Source organism: Euwallacea similis, chromosome 4 (assembly GCF_039881205.1).
Source record: "Euwallacea similis isolate ESF13 chromosome 4, ESF131.1, whole genome shotgun sequence".
Classification (NCBI taxonomy): domain Eukaryota; kingdom Metazoa; phylum Arthropoda; class Insecta; order Coleoptera; family Curculionidae; genus Euwallacea; species Euwallacea similis.
This window is the reverse complement of record NC_089612.1, coordinates 1848330-1873456: the sequence shown is the minus strand read 5'-3', so window position 1 is coordinate 1873456 and position 25127 is coordinate 1848330. Positions and strand designations below refer to the sequence as shown.

The window sequence follows — 25127 nt, the reverse complement described above, 5'->3', positions numbered from 1 at the left end:
AATGGAATGAAAATTGTAGATAATAATCATAGCATAAGGGCTTTAACTATAATAAGTTTCATATCAAAATCGATAAGGGTAGTTTTCTAACTAAGGTCATAACTAAGAAACTAAAGAAATGTAAGAATATAAGTGATGGCACGCTAAAGTAGCAATTACTACAATGAAACTGTCACCATGAATATTGCCTACTATTTGAAAATGTTAAAAAATGTTATTGATCTGAGTCATACATTATTTAAAAAATAATTATTTTTTAATAAACTACGCAGAATTCAAAAAAAAGTAAAGACATTTTTTTTTTCAAAAAAATCTAATTAAATAAAAAATAATATTACTTGCTTGATAATGCAAAGGAATAAAAAACATTCTGGTCAAGATAGTTAAAAAACTGCCCTTATTTATAATTCGATCGAGAAAAATCGGTATTGATGAAACTTACGATAGTTCAAGACACTTATGGCATGATTATTACCTACAATGTTCATTCGATTGTCTTAACCAGAAGAAAGTTATTTTAAAAAATATCCAGATGATAGGACCCTTTGGAGGAGGGCCCCATATCAAGAACGGTACTCCGTAGAACCAATGTTTATAACAACTTTTTTATTTTTTTGGTTTTCACCTCCTTAAGTTTTGTACCAAATTTTCCAAACACCCTGAATAATATAGATAGTTTTCTTGGAGTATTTAATTGTCTTTTTTCCTCGACGATAATTTAAATTTCATTGTACCTGATGAGGTCTTGAGACTCAAATGTTCAGCCATTGAGGCCATAATTTCAGCTATTACTCAAATTGCTTCCACTCAGCTTAACGGTGGTTACGGAACAAACTATCAACTTTAAGGACCATTTAAAAATATACCTCTGCAATTGCGTTTTAATAATGACAAGATGCATTTTACGGTCGAATGAACCGGGAAATTGTTGCTTTAACTAGACGCGAAATGGGAGATCCTTTTTATTTTATTTTAGATCTATCAGAAAGATATTTTTAAGGTGGAAATAACTGAAATCGTCAAATCGTTGGACAATAAACATGACATTTTATAGGGAGAATCAGACTACTAAAGTAGGGCGAATTGTTCGTCGTTGCATGTAGTTTTATTCTAAAAGTTTGCAAAGAAGTAGGGAGTGAAACACGACTCTAACATATTTGACTCTCTTCGCCTGTCACTTTTTCGAAAATGCAGCTGTTTTCTTCAAAGGGATGCACTGGTGTTTAAACTTTCAGTCAAGGAAGGGAACATTGTGCAGAACCTCAAACCGGAAGCTGAAGCTTACTAGCTATTACTACTGAAGCTATTTGGGACTCTTTTTTTCTGTTTCGGTCCTTTTCCAGTCTCCAAGAATAGAATTGGACCTTGTATGTACTGAGACAGCAACAAAGTGATTCATTGATGTTTACATTTTCAAAGGAAGAAGTAAATGAAAAATCTCATAACGAGGCTCTTACTGAGACTCCCCGTTTTTCTCTCCCTTCTTTTCTAGTTTCCAAGAACATAATTCGACATTGTGTTCCTACCGAACGCTCTTAACTTACAGAAATCAGTCATAAACTACTATTATAGCGCTCATTTTTCCTTTTGCGCCTTTATTAACCTTTAGATAAATCATAATGTATTTTGCTCCAAAACGTTTATCATTCTAAAGAAAAAAAAAATTAAAATACATTTTCCCCCCAACTTTTTCTCAATCTACACAAGAACATTCGTACATTATTCTAAATTTCTAACATTTGAGACGAGAGAATGCGTGGTATTTATACAAGGAAGAGGAAGAGAGAAATTCAGCTTCGCTGATGCTCGTCCTTAAAAATAAAATTTTGAAGAGCGAAGCTCCCCAAATAACACCTAATGAAAGCATCAATTGAATGTCTGGCTAACCTGAAGTAACCTCTCTACCGTTTTACTCGCTTCCAGGGAATTATTTTCAATTATTCTAGTCAGAAAACGTAAACTCCTAACGGAAAGTGTTTTGTCGGCCAAATGTGATGTGGGATTGACACGGCTGCGAGTACAGAATTAATAAGTAGGTTTGGGATTCCTCCAAGAGTCGACGCTCTACTTGTTAGTTAGATAAATCGCAGCCAATTTCCAGATGTAAGATAATGACTTGCTTGAGAACTGCGAAGCCTCAAAACAGGCGTGATGTATGTCGTCTATTTTCAATCATTCCTAATTCCAAAACATATCGTTTGAACGTCTTTCCTACAGATCATCCTAGGTTTCCACGGCAAGTAGGGAGTGCGTAATTTTGCATTAAAACTTGGACAAATCTGTGTTGAAAAAAGGAGTAAAGAAGTTTTATTACAAGCGACACGATCCCATCGTTTCCTAAAAGCATTCCCTTATTCGCCGTGGCCTCCAGCAAATATTGACACTTTATCCATTCGTTGCTCCTCTCAAGTCTTCGCCGCTCGCTCATCAGCATTGGTTTTACCGGGATAAAGTGTTTTTGTTTCCGTATAAATTACTTTTCCAGTTTTACGAAATCGTGCCGTAAAACTTCCCCTCTAGCGCAAAAGTTATTTGCCGGGAGTTATTTTAAAATAAAGGATCGTAAAAAGAGTATACGATTTTACTTAAAACTTTAGACGAGTTCGGTTATAGGATTTGGACTCGAGCGGCGTTCCGTAAGTGTATTGCTAAATTGCAGCTTTAAGGGGACTCATATTTCAAGTTTTAGTTTGACTTTCACTTCCTTCTATACAAGGTTTAGATGTGACTCAATCAAAACTTCTGCATTGCCAGTCGCCTTTCATTGATCGAGTGATTCATTAAAGTTTCCTTCATAATTTTAAATATGCATTCAATCTTTTTTCAAAATGACCCGTTACTCTGGAAAGGATCCATGAGAAGTTATCTGTAGAAATGCATCCTTTCGTTTCTCCATTAACTGCTGATCCAGTGTACTTCTCGTAGTATTTAATTTTGATGTCGTTTTCCTCTATTAATTGCCGGTTCCCAGATCCATTAAATTTCCTTGCGTAGTTTTAAATCTGCACGCCATCCTTCTTGAACGTGTTAGTATTTTGTGGAAAAGCTCACCGTACCGCAACCACGATAAAAAGCCGCTACATCAGCCTTCTGCGGTGTCCTTGACTAGTTTTTTAGCGATCTATTATAGTACTTTTCACAGTTTTAAATTGGCACTTGATTCTTCCTGAAACTGTAAATTTTTCACGAAAAAACTCGCAATTTCTGCATTTACGGGATAAATCGTTGACCTCTCCTTAACGCCTTTTGCGATCATCATTTAGTCTTTCTGCCCTTGTGATAAAAATATTTATATCTGTACATAAATAATCATTCATAAAATGCAAAGAATGGAAAGGAAAAAAATATATTTGGAAATGTTCCAATTGAATGGTTGATGGGAAAAGGAAGCGCGATTGTCTTGTTTGTCTTGTAAAGCAAAGAGGGTTCAGAATGGTCCATTTCTGACAATTGTTGGATTGTGTAGCGTATTGTCAGGGTGTCTCATCTTTGTCATCAGTCTTAGTGCATTAATGTATTATTTTTCGTAATTTTATTCTTTCTTGACACTGCAAAATGTTTGTGTAAAAAAATTGTAAATGAACAATTTTTGTGTGTAAAACAAGAGGTGGAAAGGAGCATTCAGTGATTTTTTCGATGGATTGCTGTCATCGAGTCGATTCAACTCTCTATTGAAGTTTTATTACAGTTTCAAAGTCGCATTTAATCCCTCTTGATACTGTCAAATTTTGATGAAAAAGGTCGAAATAATCACCTCGAAGAGTAGGTAAAACTCTTTAGAATTGCACCCTTCTATTTTCTCCATTGAGTGCTATTAATGACCCTGTTCTTCTGCAATGTTCTCCATTGATTAGCGGTCTTTTGCTTCATTTCATAGAATGGCTTGCTTTAAATTTGCTCACAATTGTTTCTTGATACGATTAACTTTGCTTAAAAATATCCCAATACTAAATACATTCTTGAATACGTAGAGCTCTGCATTTCTTCCGTCAAACCTCTTATTCAGTGGTTTTACATCATTCTAAGAGTGCTTTGGTTGGTTGTTGAAATTGTCAAAATCTGTGAAAAAAATCGTTTCAATTTCACGATAGATTTTGGTCCAATTTTTACTTTGAAACTTTTTTCATGGTTAAAAATCTCCACTCTTTTCCTTTTTTGAAACAAAATCTAAAATTTACTTCTCTAAATGTTGGTCCAAGAATTTATTTAAATTTTTCCGCAGCTTTTTATTGCATCCATGAGAAGGACCTTGCATAATCCCCGTCTTCCGTGTCCTCTATGGATTGCTAGCTTTCATAGCTTTGAATATGCATTTTTCCAGATTTGCCTTGTTTTGCATCTTGCACGAAATGCTGATTTGTGATCAATGGATGTACCATTCATGTAATTTAAATCTTTTCCCTATCTCGTGTGCAGTTACACCGTCGGAAGGTTTCTGAAATTAACTTGATTTAACCAAATTAAACGATCCTCCCAAGCCAATCTCGTTTGAAAAGAATTTAGCAATATCAACTGGAGTTTAAAAATAAAACGAAACAGCCGTTTAACAATATGGCCTCACAGTCACATTTAAGAAATTGGTATAGTGTTTGGCTGTATTCAGGAGAAATATGTTAGATTAAAAACACATTTTCTGATATTAAAACTTGGTTTACGGTCTATTAGAGAGCTGGGTCGAGGTAACGGCACTCACCGAGTGAGATATTATTAACTTTATTGGAAAAGGCACAAAGCGGCCTTGAATAAGGAAACTTTCGGGAATACTAGATTATCTAAAATCGAGCAATTTTAGAGGAATTGTTTGAGCCACATAGCGGTAAATAGATTAGAAGGAAAATATTTGGAAACCTTTAAGAGCAATAAAACCTCTATCCTCCGGGAAAGTCTGGATGTCGGTCCTCTTAACGTAAGACGAATAATGGCCGCCATTTGTTCTGGAAGCGGAATTAACTACTTTAATTAGTTTGGGACAAGGTGAATTTACGTATGTTCCCTGGCATGGCCGATTTCCTGGCGGAATTGGTTCACTGAAAGTTCTTCGTGCCATTAAGAGTGCCAAAATCGAATCTATGTAGGGAAAGATGACTCATATCAGCTTCGTAAAATTGAGAAGTAAACTAGGTTCATATATCTTCTTGAGCATCGCTAATATATTTCGAGAAGATAATGAAAACAATCCTGGTCCCCTCCAGGAAATCAAATCATGAAGACAAATCGCTATCGCGACAACGTTCGCAATGGCTTTTGAATTTTTTAAACCTTAATGCCTGGTCGGATCTCTTGCCACGCCAGATTTAAAATTGTCTTATCTGTTATAAGAAGCGTTTTATTGCCAGCCATTTGTTTTCAGCTTTTTCTGAATGCCTGAATACTTGATATGACGTCCTTTTTCTGGATCCTTTTTACTTATTGAGTTATCTCAGGTTTCAGCCACAGTTTCCTTTCCGGAGGCCCAAAAGCAATCGCTGGAAAATCGTTTCACTTTAGGCGAGTTCACGCTAATTCTTTCTGCTTTTTGTTTTATTATTTTTTTTTATTAAGTCCAGTATTGGCCGGAAATAGTTTTCTCTGTGCAATGTAGGTTAGAAAATTCATTAAGCAACGGAAATTACTTTTTAAACACGCCTGCTGGCTTATTCGATAATCGGCAGATCCTTTGACCGGTAAAATAGAGAGAAACGTGCAAAATATTTTGTTTTAACGCAATACAACGCAGCTAATTTAACGCTAGATAAAACCCGAGCAGTATTTTCAAACATACGAACCAAACAGCTAAATATGTCAAGTGAAGGGTTAAATATGGGCGCCATTTCCACTTCTTGATTGTATAGGCCAGTGGGGAATATAATCAGGCATATGCACTTCTTGCTCAGTAAACTTTCGAGTTAGCTTTAGTTATGCGGCTTATTAAATGTGATTCTGTAACACAGGTATCCGAAAAATCCATTAGTGTAGTTGTTGCATTGTTGTTCTAACAAAATGTTAAAATCAATCTACACGTTTAGATTAACAAGCTCGCAAAATGGACGCCACCGTATCATTTTCAATGAAGCAGCACTTTTCCCTGTTTACATAGAATATTCGAGAGATAATCAACTCTGAAATTGGTTGCTGCAATAGCTCTATTTTGGCAATAGCAAATTTTTCAAATTTTCCTTTTTATTTAAGAAATTGTTTAGAATTATACTCTCGAATGTAACTAAAAGAAGCTTCACTACGCCACTGACTCTTTACCATTCAAGCAGCAAAATTTATTGCACGTTTAAAACACCTGAGTTGATTAAAGATGTAAAAGACCTGTTTGTAGATTTAGTATTTTTCAAACGTTTCTTGAAAAGGCTGGCTAGAGTAGTCTCCCGTGTCCTCTGAGCCATTTGTTTCTCAAAAAGTTATCTGATCTGAAGCCTTTTCTAGTGCACTTTCTCTAGTTTGCACTTTCCTTTTATTAAAAAAATTATGTGTATCCAGAATATCTACTCGATTAGTTAAACCGAGATTAATTGGCGCAGGTTTATTAGCATAGTCGTAAGTTTGAAAATAAATTTTTCTGGGACAGACTTTTATAGCGCAGTTTCTCAAGTTTTTTAAAGTGGTTCATTTTCACTACTTCTCAATAAATCCAGATTAAACGTTTCTCGCGTATAAAGAATATTTACTTGATTGATTAGCCTGGGATTCATTGGTGTCGAGGATCTGTTAGGGCAGCTCTAATTTTTCGAGATTCTTTCTGGTGAAGTTTTTTTATCGTGCAGTTTCACAAGTCCTTAAATGCGGTTCTTCGACGCCACTCCTTTATAAAGGGATCTTAACAATTTCCTGTGTGTACAGATTATCTGCTTGATTAGATGACCCGAGATGCAGTGGCGTAGAATATCTATTTGGGCATAATTAAAAAGAAAATCATTTATGGAAAACCTTATCATTATATATTCTCGTACTTGAAAATATGGGTTCATTACGCCACTGTTTCTCTGCTAATCAAGCGTCAAAATTTATTGCCAATACATAGTATTTAAGGGATTATTTCACCCGGACGTATAATGGTGTAGAAGATCTATCTTGTCTTCAAATATGGTTTCAATACACCCCTTCTTCACGATCATTCAAGCTACAAAATTTGCTGCTAATACATAACATCGGAGAGATTATTTCGTATAAAATTAATTGACGTGAAATATTTATTAAGGTAGTTACTACGTACTAAAAGTGTTATCCACTGAAGTCTTTCGTAATGCCGTTTTTCATATTTTTAAAGCCGATTCTTCTCCACCATAGCTTCTTTATTGTAAATCAAGCTTAAATTTATATACAGAGTGTCTTCTTGATTAGTTGAAATCTTTAGTTTTAAGTGTTCTTGAGCAAGGTTCCATCCATCGCCATCCGTTTCTTCATCAATTCATTTGCAAAATTTCCTGTTCGCACACAATACATCGCACACAATTCATTGGTGCAGGAGGTTTATTTGGGCAGTTACACGTTTTCAAAATGCTTATTTTCCATTAAATTGCTCTTTACCAACATGGAAACGATTCCAAAAATCATAATGGGTATGAACCAAATGAGTTTCAAACTCACAATGCACTTTCCTATTTTTCCTACCACTAAAAATCAAACCCTCTCTAGACGAACATTCAAAGCAAATCTAATCTAGTTTTTTTCCCTTTTCCTTCTCCTATTAAACAGTAATTCTGTTTCTCGAATCAGTTTTAAGTTGATACGTGATAGGAATCAATTGGACTTTAAACTTCTTTGGCTCCAGTAATAATTTTCGGTTACTACGTGATTGGACGTGGTTTGCCACTCTAAAGGAGAAAGTCACGATGCCAGTTAATCTTCCGTTCTTTCTGCGATGCAACAGTTTCGAGCATAATAATCAAACTTAAGGCAAACATCCCATTTCAGAGATTTCAATTTCAGTTTTGATTATTGTTTGCTCAGACACAACCTGACATTAAATTCCCTGTGTTTGCAAACATAATCTCGGAAGTAGCTTCAGTCGCTGTTTACTATTCTTACGGTAACTGGATACGAGTAAGATTTAGATGAAATAATATTATTGACCAACAAAATGTCCTAATAATGCTCTTTCGTTTATTAGCGGAATCACCAAAGGAAATGAAAGAAGAGATTGGATACAATTTTATGTCCATATTACTGTTTGCTTAAAGAGGCATTTCTAGAAATCGATAAAGTTACAACTGTTATTACCGGCTTCCCTCACAGCCGGAGGCTCTATGGGGAGCTCAGTGTATACACGTTTAATATCCTTTCAGTAAATATAGAGAAAACTGCCTTTTAAACGATGTTTCATGTAATGCAAGGCCGAACTCATTTGATTTCTATATACCACGGTTGTCTCAAGGAATCGATATGTCAATAAGGCTTTTCGTGACTCCGGCCGGGATTTACCATACTTTGAGACGTCAAAAACAAATACCCGAAGTTATCCGACCGTATTAGTGTTTTATTCTTATCCGCATGTCTCAAACTTCCCCTAAGTCCTGCCGCTGACTGCTGGTTGCTGATAGCTCTGGCTGACTGCTGAAAATTTAAAGTTTCGCCAACTTCCCTTCGGGGGAATATTCTCGCCACATATTAAAACAATTTCTGGCTGGTGGTTTGGTCGGCTCTTGGTAAGTTTTGCTAAATGGATATAAATAATGGCAGTTTGTTTTGGATGAGAGCGTGCGGATTTGCTCAAGGAAAGGTTCCATTAAGGTCAAATTAGCAGATTTTTACTTTTATGAAAGGAATTGATAGAAAACGAAATGCTAATTTTTAACGATACTGACGGATTACCTCTGTCAAATCATTTTGGGAAATTGGATCCGAGGGTACTACGTATTCAGACTAATTTTTCCAGTATGAGTGGACAATTGGTGAAGCCACAAGATTGGTGAAGTGGGTCAGATTTAAAGGCACGAAACATTAGCTGCAAATTTTTTTTAACCAGAAAAGAAAATTTTTAAATATCACAACTGCTTACATAGGCCTCTTTTGTTAAGCAATTTTTGGTGAAATAATTTATCATATACTGGGTACTTGGAATAAATTTTCTAATTTGAGTGGTGGAGAAATAGAAGTGAAACATATTTTAAACTATAGTAATAAGGTTTTTCATAATGGTTATTTGTGTCACAAATAACGAAACAAATAAATTTGTTTCGCCGAAGTGTCTTGGGTCAATTAGTAGTTAATCAAAACACAACTATTTTCTATAACTAGAAAATTTTGTAATTTGACCACTAAAGAAACAAAGGCATAGTAAACCCGTATTTAACATCTTCTATACCAAGGGATCTCGAAGTGAATAATCACCTAGATATTGTATATAAACGGCAAATTTTTCTGCTTAATTGGTAAAAAAACAGCAGTGCAATGACCACATTTAGAGACATGATAAATTGCATTCAAATATCTCTCAGATGTTATGAATTAACAGTGATCTTTTAATTTAATTAACAGAAAAAAAGTGGCAAAATGAAACCAATTTTAAGAACATCATTAACTTCAATAACAGGACCCTTCTAAATGGGGCATTAAAAAAAATGCTATCAAAATAGATTTTTTGCATCAACAATTAAGGGCCAATAAGTCATATCGCTATAATGAATATAGAAGGAATTTTGCTTTTCGATTGGTAAAGAATTGATTGGAAAAGAAAAAGAAACAATGGCGTAGTGAACTTAAATTCAACAACAGGAGAAACTGCACTACAAATAACTTATCCAGAAGAGGAAATATTGGAAAATTGTAATTACTTACATAGACCTCCACCAATGAACCTCGGGATGAATATCCCCTCAGATATTGGGCATAAATCATATATTTTACAGCCAAATTGATAAAAAAAACAGTGACATAGTAAAACCGTATTAATTAGGAACTTGTAGGAACCATAATTGCCAGATTTTTCAGCCAAAGTAACTTGCAGGTCCCAAATAAATCTTGTGCACTAATATGAAGATGGGCCAATATAATCACTCAGATATCAACTAGGGATCAGTAGTAAATTTTGTAGCGTGATTATGCAAGAGTAGCAAGAAACAGTAGTGTAATGCAACCACATTGAATGCACTAGAAAGTGCACTACATAAAATTATTGAACTCACTAGAGAAATCTGAGTCAATCTGAATGAATTTTGAGCAATACTGAGTACTAGGAATAGTCACTGATTGGCTTGTATCCAGATTTAAAGTTCCACTCACCGTCGAAGTTCCATAAGCCGAACCAAATTGCGTTTTCAGATAGCAAAAATCTGGAAGCTGTCTTGGCACAAACATCTGCGTAATTGCATTGAATTTTCGACAATATATATATATATTTTTTTTTAGTTTAGATTTCTGCTTCCTGTCTTCTTTAGTGAACAGAAACTGTATTCTCTCATTCACGAGCAATCTCCATTATTAAAATAGATAATTTTACGTTATATTATTTCGCGGAAGAATGCAAAGTATCTATCATTTCTCTTCGCCGGCATGGAACTAATTTTACAAATATTTCAATTTCCGCAAAACTTTGTCCAGAATGCTCGCAGGAGAAAATAGAAATAGCAAAATGGCATGATGGCCTGCTTCAGAAAGCTTTGTTGTATTTAAATGAGGTTCACGTTTAAAGCGATTGTACGGACTGATTCGATAAACTTTCGGCTCGCGAATGTTTAGTTTCAATATTCAGTTTTGACATGGCCTGCATTGTTGGGCTTTTCTATTATTATTTGCACTCTTCATGTTTCTGAACCTGCGTTAGTTACGCCAGTTACGAGGATTTTGTGAAGTTCTCTGTGTACTTTTTTGGGTTATTTTACAGTAAATTGCCAATTTTGTTTTATTTTGTAATTTCCGATATTAAAAGAACCCCCGGATTTTGCGATAGCTCATAACACTGCCGATGCAGGCATATTTTTTAATTCTGCACACAGTCAGCAGCAATTGTAGGGCCGTAAATTTCCTGCTAATACGGCGCAGCTTTTGTCTCGTAATTCACATGTTTGGGAGATTTATGCCCTAAAAATCTATTAGGAGCAGATCCCGTATCATGCTAAAGTCTTCATTATGTGCTTTAGAAGCAACTTTGCACGTGCTCCTTTTGCACAATCTCGCCTTTTTGCCTAGACAAACAATTGGCAAAACCCAGAAGGAAATAGACGGTAAAATACGTTAAGAATGTGTCGGTTTCCGTGATAGATGGCTATCGCGCGTGCAACCTTAATCGAGCTATTTTTCCGTTTTTATTACCGAGAGATTTCCGATTCAGTGTGTTTATGGGAAGCCAGCTCTTGTAGATTTCTCGCCGAGATGCCACGATAAAAATATGGTCTTAAATATTATATGTCGATGGTTTATATGGGCCGTGGGCTATGAATGATAGATTTGTTTCGGTTTCTCAACAGTTGGCCTTTTATTTGTAGTCAGGGATTAAGTTTACACTTAGGAAAAGAAGAAATTATGACAGAAGTTTATAGCTCTATCCCGAACGAGGAAAGAAACAGGAAATTTGCCATTTTGCAAATTAAAAAGAAACTTTTAGGGGCTTAAAAAATCCGTAAGAAATCTCAAAAATTGAAAGAGTGTAGAAGAAACTTATAAACAGTAAACGTACGCCCAGCAAGGAGAAAATGACATTGAACTGACTTGCTCGCACCCATGATCAAGACTGATTAGGGTAGGACTACTAGCTCTATTCACATCAAACTGGAAAAGGCTACAGATGAAGAATTACCCGATCGGCAGGAATTTACATAAGGGCTGATAGGAATAGTCGGTTAGATCGGTTAGAGTGAGAATCGCGAAAGTAAAGGCCACTACGTCCACAATAACTCTCCTTCTGAGACTCCGCATTATAGAAATATGCAAAAAAAAAAGAGCGAGAACATCCAAAGATATCTATAAGCGGATGAAATAGTGGTCTGTTTTTATTTGATTTTGACTTTGCATCTTACTTTATTGGTTGGGGAGGCAGGGCTAACTCTCGACCCTATCAAAGAGTAGAGGCTGGACTGGTAGGGCTTAAACTTTAAGACACATCTGATTGGTATGAAAGGAAAGAAATATTTTCTGATTGGTTCTAAAGAAACGACTACTGATACAAAAAAGGTGCCCTTCAAAGATTGACAAAAAATCGTTCTGATTTTAAAACAGACTTCTATATTTAAAATTCTATATTTCTTGCTCTGCAGCTGCTCATTGTTTGGCATTAATTGGCTTAGAGGAGAGTACTAGCTCCTCCCACTGATGAGCTGCAATAGATCTGGAAGGAGCTCCAATTTGTGACACTCCCAATTAGTTAGTCCTTGCATGAGAAGGGCCCAACCTAATTGGGCGTTACTTATGCCTACCGTCAAATGGTGGGCATAAGCGGTAATAAGGCGGCGCTAATTTTATAGGGCGAAGAATGGGCGTGGCGACATTTTTTGTTGACATCGCCCCCTCCATACAACAATCAGAAAATATATTCTCCTATCTCACCCTGAAACTATTCGCTGTATAGAGCCGCATAAACGAGCATGCATCATGTTTCGCTAAAGTTTATTAATGAGTCCCGTATAGGGCTCTAATTTGCTTTGACACAGTTCTGCCGCCGAACTTCTGATTCAGCATCCCTCGCCGAATATCGTTTGATTATTCCTCAATTTGCGACTAGTTCTCGAGATATCGATATCAATTATAATTACCATCGGCGAAACCATACAGGGAAATCTCTATGTCTTTATGCACCTCGCTATCATTATAAGTTAGTAATAATTGGATTGTTTAACTCCAAATTACAGCTTCTATGCGATTTCGTGATGTTTGTACGGGATTGCGTGTCGAGGTTGATTGATATCTTTCAGGGGGTGATACCCAGACACCCTAATTATAATAATATCCCTCTTTCCAGCCTTGGGCTGGGCATATCTGCAAACATGCTATAACTCAATGGAATTGCTACTTACTAGCTGCAGTTGCTTTCCAAACTACAAATAAGCACGAACGTCAAAAACGAAGGCAATAATTTAAATTGGGAATTTTCTACGACGCTGTATTTGTTGTCAGATTTATTTCGATGTCTGAATTTTGATTACGCTGCCTATACGTAAGAAATTAATTTAATACGTGTGTCATAAAATTCTTTAATCCACGGCTAATCAGAAACCCTGCAGGGCGGAGCTATTAAATCGTGATTCAATACGAAGCGGTGTTTCTTGACACACCTCCTACTAATCAGAGGAGAGCTGGTGTAAAGGGGGAGTGGTTTGACCTGATCAGCTACTATATGACAGCAGCAGCATCAGCATGGTGAGCAGGTAGAAAGCTTTATTGATGAATAAGACTTTATGTGTAATTATTGACGGATTTATCTCGTCACTCGGAAGATTTAATTCTGGCAATAACACAGTATGTGCGAATACCTTTTAAGTCTAACAAACTAATTTATAGCAAATGAAAAACAAATAAATTGGAAAGCGAATGTGGAAAAACAAATTTGGTAATGTACTCTTGTTATTTTTCAGATTTCATTTAAATCGGCCGGAAAATTTAACGGATACAGCGGGAAAGTAAATGTGGGTCACTGGATTGTGTTTTGTGATAATGTGTAGTCAATTTGCGTAACGACGCGGGTTAATTTTTAAATAAACATGCACAAAAAAGCCGGGAAAAGGTGAATTGATGATAATTTTGTGATTTAAAATAGGATGTATAAAAATGAGAAAAAACGTACTTTACACTTATAAATAGGAACCGCCACTATTTGCAGAGATTTCGTTAATTTTTGTAGGTTTTATGTAAAATTTTATCACTGGTTTAATTGAGCGTGAAAATAGTTGAAATTTTGAAATTTGAAGCCACCCCATTGTAAACTATTTATGAAAGAACAACCGGAAGCATAGGTCACTTAAGTTGTATGTACCAAACTTATTAACAGGAAGTTCGCTAATTTTTTTACAAATAACTGACGTTCAGTAAAATATCTAGATTTTATTAAGCTTTTTTCGGCTCTATTTGAAATCTGACTGTTGTTTAGTTGTGCATAAAACTATTTGACATTTTACAATATAAATTGCACCACAGTGGATTATTTGTGACTATATAGCTTTAGGTGTGACTAATTTATTGGACATTCCTATTAAGTGAAAAACAAACATCAATGTTTGCATTGTAATGCAGTGACATATCTAATTTGAATTAAGGAATGTAGTAAAATTGTTTTTAAAAAATGCCGCGAGGTCACTGTAAATTTCTGTTTATTGCATCAGGGCTTACATGCCAAAGGTGTTACGTGTGTTTAATTTACTAAATTAAATTAAAAAATACGTCATTAATTTGACTGTCCGTAACAGTGATGTCTCAATTTGACTAAAAGACGCAGTGAATTTCCTCAGAAAAAGGTTGAAAATTTTTACATCAAAAGTATATTAAAGTAACGGCTCACACGACAATATTTTTATATATCTGTTGAACATAAAATTAGCATAATTAGCACGTAATTTTAGTTTCTAATCTGCAAAATACTCTATAATAAAATGAAAAAAAATCGTCAATGATTTAAGTGTAAAACAACGGAGTTGCAACCTGAGGCAAGAGATTTTCTTGCAATTATTTGTATAATTTCATTATTACCAAATAATAGACTATAAAAAAATGATTTAGATAAACATTTGTATCTGCGAGAGAGGGACTAATTAAACATGTTAGTAAATTCCTATCCTATATCGCTCTATAGAGGACAGCAATGCCGCTTATTTTTTAATTGGTACCAATCGGAAAAGACATATTTTCGCTTTCAAATAGTAGCTTTCGAAGTCCATTTTAGAAAGAGTTTTGAACCCACGTTAGTTCGGTCCATATCAGGGTATAAAAAACATCATCACTCTAAGTGCTAACCCCCAAAAATGGTTGGACCTCTAGGGAATAGCACTTTGGATTAACTGAAAACTACCTGACAGGCATGCAGAAAGAAGCCGCATAAAATAGAATAAAGTAATAAATGGTCGGATAATAAAATCCTCAAAAAAGCTGAACATCTGTTAAATGAACAACAGTGATTTTTTTATTCTAATTAAATTAGTAATACACTCGCCCACAAAGTAGCGGAATTTCTGAGAAACGAAGGCTAACCCGAGCTAACTTAAATAAAGTTAAACTAGACCGTAATAATTGAGTACTAAATCAACGAAAAAAAAAAACAGTATCCTGTTCACTTACCTCACAGCTGGATTGGTTTATATTGCTTAAATTCAGTCGAAAAATGCGGTCCCTGGAAAAAAGGAAATTATTTAGTAAAATTTACCTCCTGGGAATAAGGTGGATCTGTAATTGTTACAATGTAACCGTGCTGGATCTGCACCCGCATTCTGAAGCATTTAACCTTAATAAGTCAACTATTCGAGAACGATAAGCTTTCTATAGCGGTCCTGTTTACAAATGTTGGGCAAACTGAACTGAATGCACATTTGAAGCCAAACCGTGCAACCATTTTTGGGACATTACTTCCGCATGAACGTGTCTTTGCAGGAGCGGGTGCCTGGCTTATCGTGTTCATGGAGAATGGAGATATATATGGCGCTTTGTACGTATCCAAATGGAAGGCTTTATTTAATACCATCGATTCGATATTAGCCCCTTTTTTCTCCGGAGAAAATTCGAAACGCAGATGCCGAAACTAAATTTCATACTTGGGAATGCGCGTCGATTTATCTAGCAACGAACTGGAATTTCGATTATTCGCTTCTTTGTATTCTGCAGCTTTTCACATTTTACTATTCTAGGTATTTTGAATATTATATTTCACAGTGGTGCGGTATGGGAGTTTTCTAATCGGAAAACAGAAATTAATTCACAACTCAATCATAGAGGCACAATAATTACATTTCGGCCTCTATCTCGCAACAAACTCATAACGCTCTATGTAGTTTGTTTAAACAATTCATTGCGGTAAATATTAATTTATATTTCGAAGCTGATTACAGGAATTTAAACATAATTTCCTCACTTCGACGAAAATCGAAACTGTGTTATTAAATATACGCAACAATATCAAATCAGGGTTTAATTCTGAAACATTTGGAAATTCTGTTTGTTAAAATATTGACGTTGATGCAAAAATTGAATTATTACCCCTGCCTTTCAGATTCGATTCGTCACATGATTAGTACAAAAGCATTAACAGGGGATTGTTCGGTTTTCGATTTGATTCAGCTCAATGTCTGCAGATTGAAAGCCGCCATTATGAAGAAGGCCTTCTGTTTAAAATTGTGTTTAGGTCAAGGCCCTATTGATTTCCTTAAATATTCTTTTGCCAGAATTCCGATGTGTTCCTCCTCTACGAAAATTTAACTGACTAACGTGTAATATTTCTCTACCCAATTCGGTCAGGTTTTATCTAATATTCATGGCCCCTCAAGAAGTTAGAGACTCTAATATGAGCTGAAACAGTCCGAAACTAGTTATATTTATGACATTTTGATTGGCGTCTGCTTTCTATAATCGAAAACCCTTAGGAGGTATACGGTACAATATATCCTGCCTTTAAACTTGATGTTCTGACATTCGGTTGAGGTAGCATTTGTAAATATGGCAAAAGTGCGCATTCAATTTGTAATTAAGTACTGTCGTCATTGGCAGTGGTGAAATCTGCTTATATTTAAATACCTTTTGCAGCTCGATTTTTAATAATACCGTGCAAATAATAGTAAATAGGCGGCAAACCGGAAATTTAAGGCTCATAACGCGAGCAAAAATATCGTAAAATAAAAGCGCACATCCGAGCTCCATCCAGTTATAAATCTAGCATATTCTTTTATTAAATTCATATCCGAAGCTGCTGGTGAACATAATAAGCTTTTATTTAGTGCTAGTATCCAGTAGGGCATTATTTAAAGTCCGCGTACCCACGTATAGTTTAACTGACAAGTTTGCACTTGATCGCCTCTGCGTAAACAAGTTAGAAATTGATTTTTCAATCCCATGTGCAAAGCAAAACAAGCTTGCTTCTTCCCTCGCTGGAAACTGAAAGGTATGTCGATTCAGAGGTTTAGTTTTTATTTTTTCGTTACTCGAAAAGCGTACTGATGGTTCAGAGGGTGCAGCACAGACAATCATGCCTGCTTCCATTATGATCCTGTTTGACTGATGCTTTAACGTGCGGTAATAAATTATAAGCCCCCTAAATACGTATAGGAGCAAGGTCCCTCCTAATTTAACCTTTCAAGAAGCATACTATAAACTCTCTGGGGATATACAAGAGGGTAGTTTCTTTCAATTTGTCCCTTGCCAACATTTTGATTGGTTAATGAAAAAATGAGAAAAATAAACCACGCCCTTGTTCCTTTATCAAACATTTTGATTGGTTAAGGTGTGTCTATATGGAAATGTAACTTCAAAATTTTAGTGGTGATAAGATGAAAGGCGGGGCAAAATAAATCACACCTCCCTCTTCTGTCATCAGATTTCCTTATATGCCAATGTAGATAAAGGTGTGGTTTCCCTTGATTTGCCTCTAGTCAAGATGTTGATTGGTTAATCAAATTTCGAACAAAACATGACATTCTATTCTACACCCTTCCCTTGCAACTTGAAACTTACTGCTATGTTATTGCAAAGGCGTGGTTTCTATTGAGCTTTCATTACTGAAAAGGAGGCCAACGCGTTTCGTTTTTTCTAGGAAGATTCTTATTGGTTGTTGGCACGACGAGAGGTTTAGCAAAAGAAACCACACCTCCATATTTTCTGAGCAGCGATTTCTGATTGGTTGGGGTGTGTCCCAAAGTTCTGATTGGGAATTTCTAAAAAGAATTCGAAATGTCGAATATGTTGAGTAGAGATGCCTTTTGAATGCTTGTCTCCTTATATCAATCTTCAAAGTTAATTACCTCCTTTTACAAACGAACAGCTTAAATGCACAAACTTTTCACAGCAAAAAACTCCGTTTTCCGGTGTACTTAGCGGAAGTTAGCCATTAGCCAAGTCGAAAAACCGCATTTCAATTGTCTGCCGGATTGCTTTCGTATTTTCCTTGGCCCTTCTTCCTGTGCCAAAGAAGTGGACACCAGAATCTGTCCCGAAATTAATGGGACGGCATCTTTTTAGGTCACGAGACATGTTTCTACATCAGACCGTTAATTGGAACAGCTTCCTTTGAAATATCGGAGCTTTCTTTGTTCGAATATGAGTAAGTAGATTGGTGTTTTTGTAAATGGGGACAATAAAGCTAAGTGTCGAGAACCTTTAGCTCCTTTATTTCCCCTGATATTAGCTGAGGTCGTTTTTTATTGGTGGTAATAAATTTTATTTCTTGTGTTCCTGTTTTATGTTGTATAAAGGTACTAAGTGATTTCAGCGTCTTTCTTTCACAGGCGAAAAATCTGGATTTGTATTTTTCTATTTATATGAGCACCAAATTTGTAAACCATAATGTCATGGTATTCAATTGAACTCGACCGAACCCATTTAATTTGCCTCTAATTAAATACTAATTTCTGATAAATTATTGTATTCCCATTAGAGCTCATTACGGAAATCGAATAAACCTTTGGATTCAATTTCATTATTACAATTTGGGTTTGAATCAATGACGTTATTGTTGTTACTAATTATTATTGTTGTTCAGGAACAAATTGCATTAACAACATAAAAGTGCTGCCTATAAACATCTTTGTATTCTAGTCATTTAAAGTAAACCAAAAATCATGCATAGCCTATAGAATAAGCTATAGAATACTACAACAAAACTAGGCAAGATGTCCAATCAATTACACATCTTAGTTTTATCTTCATTTTAATATGACTGTGACTTTTCCTATTCGAAATCAGGGTCAAAAATCTACTAACTCTACTGAGTGTGTCGAGTTCTATTTTATTAAGTACAAATTCTTCTACTTATACAGCATGTACTAAGATGCCGAATAGCAGAAGAAAAACAAACGCAGTTTGTTAAGTTAGGGGTGGGACAATTTGTTTAATATTACTTTAACTCTTTTTGTTCCAAGTAAGAGCTAATAAATAATGTCTCCCATCTACTGAAACTCTTGTTTTCTACCGAAATCCAAATTCTACCTTTTATCGATAATGTTATAAGCAGTTGAGTGATACAAGAAAAGTAGATCTCGAATGTGTATTATGGATATAGGAATTTCTTAGAATATATTCTAACTTTTTGTACTCTTAAGCAGGGCTAATCTCTCCTACTGCGTTTTCTACTGAATCAAAGAGCAACTGTACAATTTGTAATTCTTAAAATAAACCGTCAAATAATACATGAAAGGTAGATCTTGGAATTTTAGTTAAAAATATAGGATTTTGTTGAATATGACCGAGACGTTTCCTACCACAATAAAATCTAAATCCTTCTATCCATTGGCTCTCTTACTTTCTACTGAATCGAGTATCAATTCTACCATTAATAGATCATACAATAAAATAACAACTAACATAGAAAAGGAAGTAGATCCGGGATGTCCACTTAAGACTGTCGGATTTTTTAAACAGAACTTACTGCCTTGCCAGTGATTGTTCCTTTGGGAAAACTGGGATTTAAACCTGTACTGTTTTCCCCTGAATCAAATAGCAATTCTAACATTTCAGCCCGTGGAATGAGGTAGATCCAGGGGATCAAGATAGAGTGGTATACAAGAATTTTAAATCACGATTGCTTTTTCCAGTTCCGTTTCCTACTCGAAATCAGACAAATAACTACTAGATTGCGACATTTCTTTTCTGCCAAATGAAGTGTAATGATCCCCAAAAATTCTAAAATTTACAGAGATCATAGATTTTGTGTCATTTGAGTGGATGGAAAGTAGATCCAGACTGCAAGATCTTGCAAATTAAAAAGGAAAATAGTTTTTTTTGGAAATCAGAGTCTACAATTGAGTCTACTGGAACAGACCAAATTGGCTACCCATTTTTCCATGAATGACACCAGGAAAAGTAGGTTTCATTGGTGCAACGTGAGTTAGTTTACCTAACTTCCAGGATTAATATTGTAGATGGCTTTCGAATTCCATATAACATTAAAGAGAACTTGGATACGTACTATCATCCACCTGTATTGTCAATTTATCATTATCCCCCTAATTCTTCTGACTGATAAGAGCAGCTGTCAAAGAATCCCGCAACGTGCATTTTCAATGAACAATTCACAAAAGGATTATTCGCTTCCAGGAATCAATACGCCAAAGGGATATCGCATCCAGACGGTGTGTGTTGACGTGCTAGGACAATCTGTCTAGTCAGCTGTTTTGATTTCCAGCCCAGCTTAAGTCTGGATAAACTCGAAATTTACAAAACATGTCTGGATTTGAGATAAGCTTTTCGATGTTGTAGAAATATGTACATTGATAATTTTTCTGGCAAGCTTGGAGGAACCACAGGTGTTCTTGAAGCAGAACTAAATTTATATAGAACTTGCGAAACCCTGTAACTTTAGCAATTTTACAGCCTCTGATGGCAACATATTGTAAACAAACACTCTAACGTGTTATTGATATTGTTCCATCCCCCGATCCATCGGAAAATCGTGTTAAAAGTGATGCCATATTCCGGTTTTGAGGGGATGTGTGAGAACTTTTCATATATTTATGTATCGAGGTGTGTATATTTTGGGATATTGGGTGCGAATATATTATGTAAATTATGGAAATTTCCTTCAGCAGTTTGACATTTTGGGGTTTCGATTTTATAAGGGTGGTCATAAACCGCCCATTTTTGAGGTCGCTAACGGGTTGTAAGAGGCCGGCGCAATAAACTGCGGAGTCAACGTACCTTAACAATTTATATCCTCAGATATGGAGACAATATCTATGTTGCATTGCCAGAAAATCCTGGCTTTTATTAATCTTATAAATCAGCCGTGGAAAGTTTGGCAAGATTTGGGAAAACAAAGAAATAAGATCAACCGTAAAACGAGGCGCTTTCCGATTGAGTAGCGACATATTTGCTTTTATATACATGGGTTGTAAACAGAAGGAAACAGACGGACTAGCATATAAAAATCTAATACCATTAGCTTCAGTGCGCAAACTTCGACGGCGCCAGTTGAGGCAAACTTTGCTCCATACACGTGCACCGTCAATTGGAAACGTTTGCCGGATTTAAGGAAAACTGGAAAACGAATATTCGCCGCCTTTGAGGTATATAATTCTAATAAGCTTCGGATTTGCTTCTCACAAAAAGAATAGAATTTAAAAATTAAATTTTCCTATATAACATAATTCCATTACTCTATGGAGAAGTAAGAGCGGAAATACTTAAAACCGACTTGATCGTCGAATTCGCTGGAAAAAATAGCTGAAAATGAATATCTGGTTGTTACAGGCGACGTTCATAGTGACGAAGTTATCTATTTAGCTCCTCTAGCCATGTTTGAGATCCTGAAAAATCGACTTCATTGAATGGCTTGCTGGAGAAATTTGGCCGAAAGTGACTAGTCGCTCGATTGGGAATTTTGAGAAATAGTAAACTTATCTAGCCCCTCTAACTACGTTTGTGATATTTTTAAATATAGATTTCATCACTAAATTGACTGGAAAAACTGGTCGGAGATACGTAACTTTATCACTAAATTACAGTATTTTAGAAAATTGTCAAGTAATATAGATTTCCTTCTTACCATGCTTGAGGCACTGACAATCGGCTTAATTATGGAATTGACTGGAAAATATTAGGTGAACATAAGTATCTGCTTGACAGGGATAACATGAGAAATTACAAAGTTACTTTAATTACGTTCAGATACTTAGAATGTAGCTAATCCACAGAGTTCACTGGAAGATAGGAATGCCCACCCGCTTGAGAGGGAAATTTTGAAAAATAGCAAAACAAGCATCTAGCTCCTCTAACCAGATACTTATATGCCGACTTCACCATCTAATTTATACTGAAAATGAGATGAAAATAAATATTTCCTCACACAATTTTGTGGTTCTTCCTCCAAGCACATCTCTGATGCTTAAATACTGTTACGGCGGGCGGGCGACCACTGCATGTAAAAGGAGAGAGAAAAAGGATTCAACGCGGGGCTGGTTTGTTGTGTGATTGATTACTTCTTTTTATATATGTGGCATTAATTGCATTAATTTGGTATGTGTGTTTATGCTAATATTTGCGCGTTTCTAAGAAAATAATGGAATCTTTTAGTTATAGAATGTTAGCTCAATAAGGAGACCATTGTTAAGTAATGAGTTAGTCTAAGACTAATACAACGATGACACGGAAGCATGTAGCAAGCGATATTAATGCGTTTAATAGTGAAATAGTGGCTCATTAGTGTACTGCTAGTTGACAAATAATTGCAGTTGTGCTTATTTGTTGATTTAATAAATAGTGTTTACGTTGAAAGTGAGCATACTGGAATCATTCAAATCCGGGAAATCGCAACAATATTATATCTATCCATTTAATTTCAAAATTACCGAGATGTCCTGCTCTTCTTCAAACCACGCAGCGGACAATCCAAATAACATAATAATTTAAAAAATAACAAAAGTAACCAGATTATCTTTTACAGGACACATTCAGACAAGTCGAATGGACTCTGGTGCATTTCTTACTGTAATAGCAGTACACGCGCTGGTGTTCTTTGCCAAGACTATAAAAATCTAGCATCAAAATAGATGATTTTTTTATCTTGAGGGACAAAGATCCTTATTGTTAGGCGATACCGTGTGACACAAGCAATCGAAATGTTTCACTGTTCTTAACAATGGAGCTTCCCATGGAGGTTCTGCGATTTTCACACATAATGTCTACGTAGAGGCTCGGATTTATCGAAATGGGTTGACTTCTTATTGTGTGATTTTGAATACGCGAATGCGAAAATCGACACTTTTGTGGCACAAATTCGTGTCTTCTCGACTGAAAATGTCTGCTTAACGTGTCTGCATCGTCTTCTCTTCAACCCATAATTTATATCTGAGAAACTCTCTGTTCTGGTCCCCTGGTGCCGGTCGGTCACTTTATTAGGCGATCCCTTGACAGAACCCACAATAGATATTCCTCTAACCGTATCTAAGATATCAAAAACTGACTTCATCATGAAATGATACTCTCTCGATTAGCCAATTCCTTTTGTGAACTCACTGATGCAGTCGATTTTGAAATATCTCATTCATGGTTAGAGGAGCCAAATAGCATCGAAATTTATTTAATTAGCTTACAACCTCAGAGCTTGCATTGTACGTTGGAAAATCCAATTTCACTATAAAATAATTTCAGGGAGCAGCCAAAAATGCAAATTAGAATCCTCATAGAAACAAACTTCAGGGTATTAATGCAATAATCTTAAAGTTTCAGTAAAAGCGACCCATATCGTCCGAAGAGCAATTAGTCTTATAGTTCGGTCACAATTAATTTCACTACGGAATTCGGCTCAAGGAAGGGTTTCTTGATATACGACGGGGCCCTTTAAGGGATAGCCAAATATTTGTACTGGAACCAATAAATTTAAATTAGAGGATGTACTAAACTGCGATGAAGGAAACGCGATATGGGGCTAATTGTTTGGAATTGCTGCGCTATCCTTTCATGGCGTTGTTGTACTAATTGTTATTAGTTCTAGCTCTGTTGTGTACTCCTCTCCGCAAACGGAACTTTGCAAATATATTTATTCGCTCGTCAAGAGGACTTTGAATTATCCCTCTTCTGGCTCTAATCCAGAAGTGAAGCAGTAGTGGACACCCACAGAATCAATGTGCGTCCAAATTGCTTTCATTGCGACCATCCTTTATTCTTTACGTCCATAATTTCTCGAAGCGCTTTTATGTTTCTGGCGCAGCAAATTTGAAGATTTATATTTTTGTTTGTACGTTTATTAAAATTTCCGTAATGCTCCTAATGGGAGTTAACCAACTTGAAACGCGCACTGACGTACTATAAATGAGAACAAATGCGACTCCCCACATTTCAGTTAATTACTGTTGCGTTCGCGTCGCGACGCTTTAAATAAAAGTTTTTTCAGCTTACAATGCCATCATTAAGCCATGTGGGTATAGTGGCGATATTTCGGGGTTTGCCGGTTCAATCAATGCCTCTTTTGCTGATGCAGGAGCGCAATCAGGCAATTCTTTGATAATATGTGAAATGTATTAACGTCAAGTCCGGAAATATGATTTGCATTAGCAAGTGAAATCCTTTAAATGCGAATCTTGTTCTAGAGAAACAGTCTAAGAAATCGACGAAAATCTATCGATCTAGCGTCAAAATGTCTTAAAATAGTCCTGGAAGATCGAAAGGTAGTGTTAACATCGTCAACATCTCTATATAAAAAAAAGACATTCCTACTTTCTCCGGAAATTATGATTAGAGCAATTAAGAGTGGAAATAATCAAATATATCAGGTGTGTTGGACCACTGTTTTAAAGCTCAATAAATATTTTCGAAAAATCATTCTTAAAGGAAATTTTTAAAAAATTTAGTGCTTTTTAAAATACTTTAAAAAAAACAAAGAAAAATTTCTTCAAAATCCAAAAACTCAGTTAATGTTTCAGGAAAAATATTAATTGCTTTCCAGGTTCTCGGAAAAATTTTTCTGATTTTTGTTTAGGAAGCTAGGGGGGGTCACAGCTAACCTTCCTAACTTCCCATTACAAAAAATGTCACAAAAGCCACTAAGAACTTAAGGAAAATAGAGGACTCTATTTGAATGCTTCTGAGTACGTTCCTGAATCCTTATTTGCGGTTGAATATACCGAATTTTGAAGAGTATTAGCGCAAGACACTAGCGTACTGCAATTTTCAGAACTATCAGAAATTTGTCAAAAACAATAAGTTACAATACAATTTTTATCCTCGTTTTACCATGTCCCTAGAAAATAACGAAAACGGTTAGATATTTTATTAGGAAATTTTGATAAAGATCGGTTAGGTGTTCCTGGAAAATCGTGAGAACAATGCGGCGTCTGCCAGAAAAAAAACTTCTTGCTTTTCAGGTTTCTAGAAATCTGTGAAAGCAATTATAAATTGCACTAGATAGGTTTGAAAAAAAAATAAATTGGCGTAAAAAACCACGTGGCCTTTTCGAAAATATAAAAAAATGCAGGTTACGTCAACTTATCGAAACCTGGAAAGGGACCCTGTAGCCTGGAAAAACTAAAAATGTTTATATATGAACAGAACCTGGAAAATTACCAACTAACGTTCCTTGAAAATCG

The 25127-nt window shown here is 35.7% G+C and overlaps 1 protein-coding gene across 2 annotated transcripts in view; it reads right to left on the bottom strand.

Annotated features, from left to right (window-relative positions):
- Sema2a (Semaphorin 2a) overlaps positions 1-25127 on the bottom strand; it is a 310532-nt gene that overhangs the window by 30789 nt on the left and 254616 nt on the right. For both annotated transcript variants that reach the window (XM_066389791.1, XM_066389790.1), the window contains one exon: positions 15187-15238. In XM_066389791.1, the coding sequence (XP_066245888.1) occupies positions 15187-15238 (52 nt within the window). The remainder of the gene's footprint in view (positions 1-15186; positions 15239-25127) is intronic.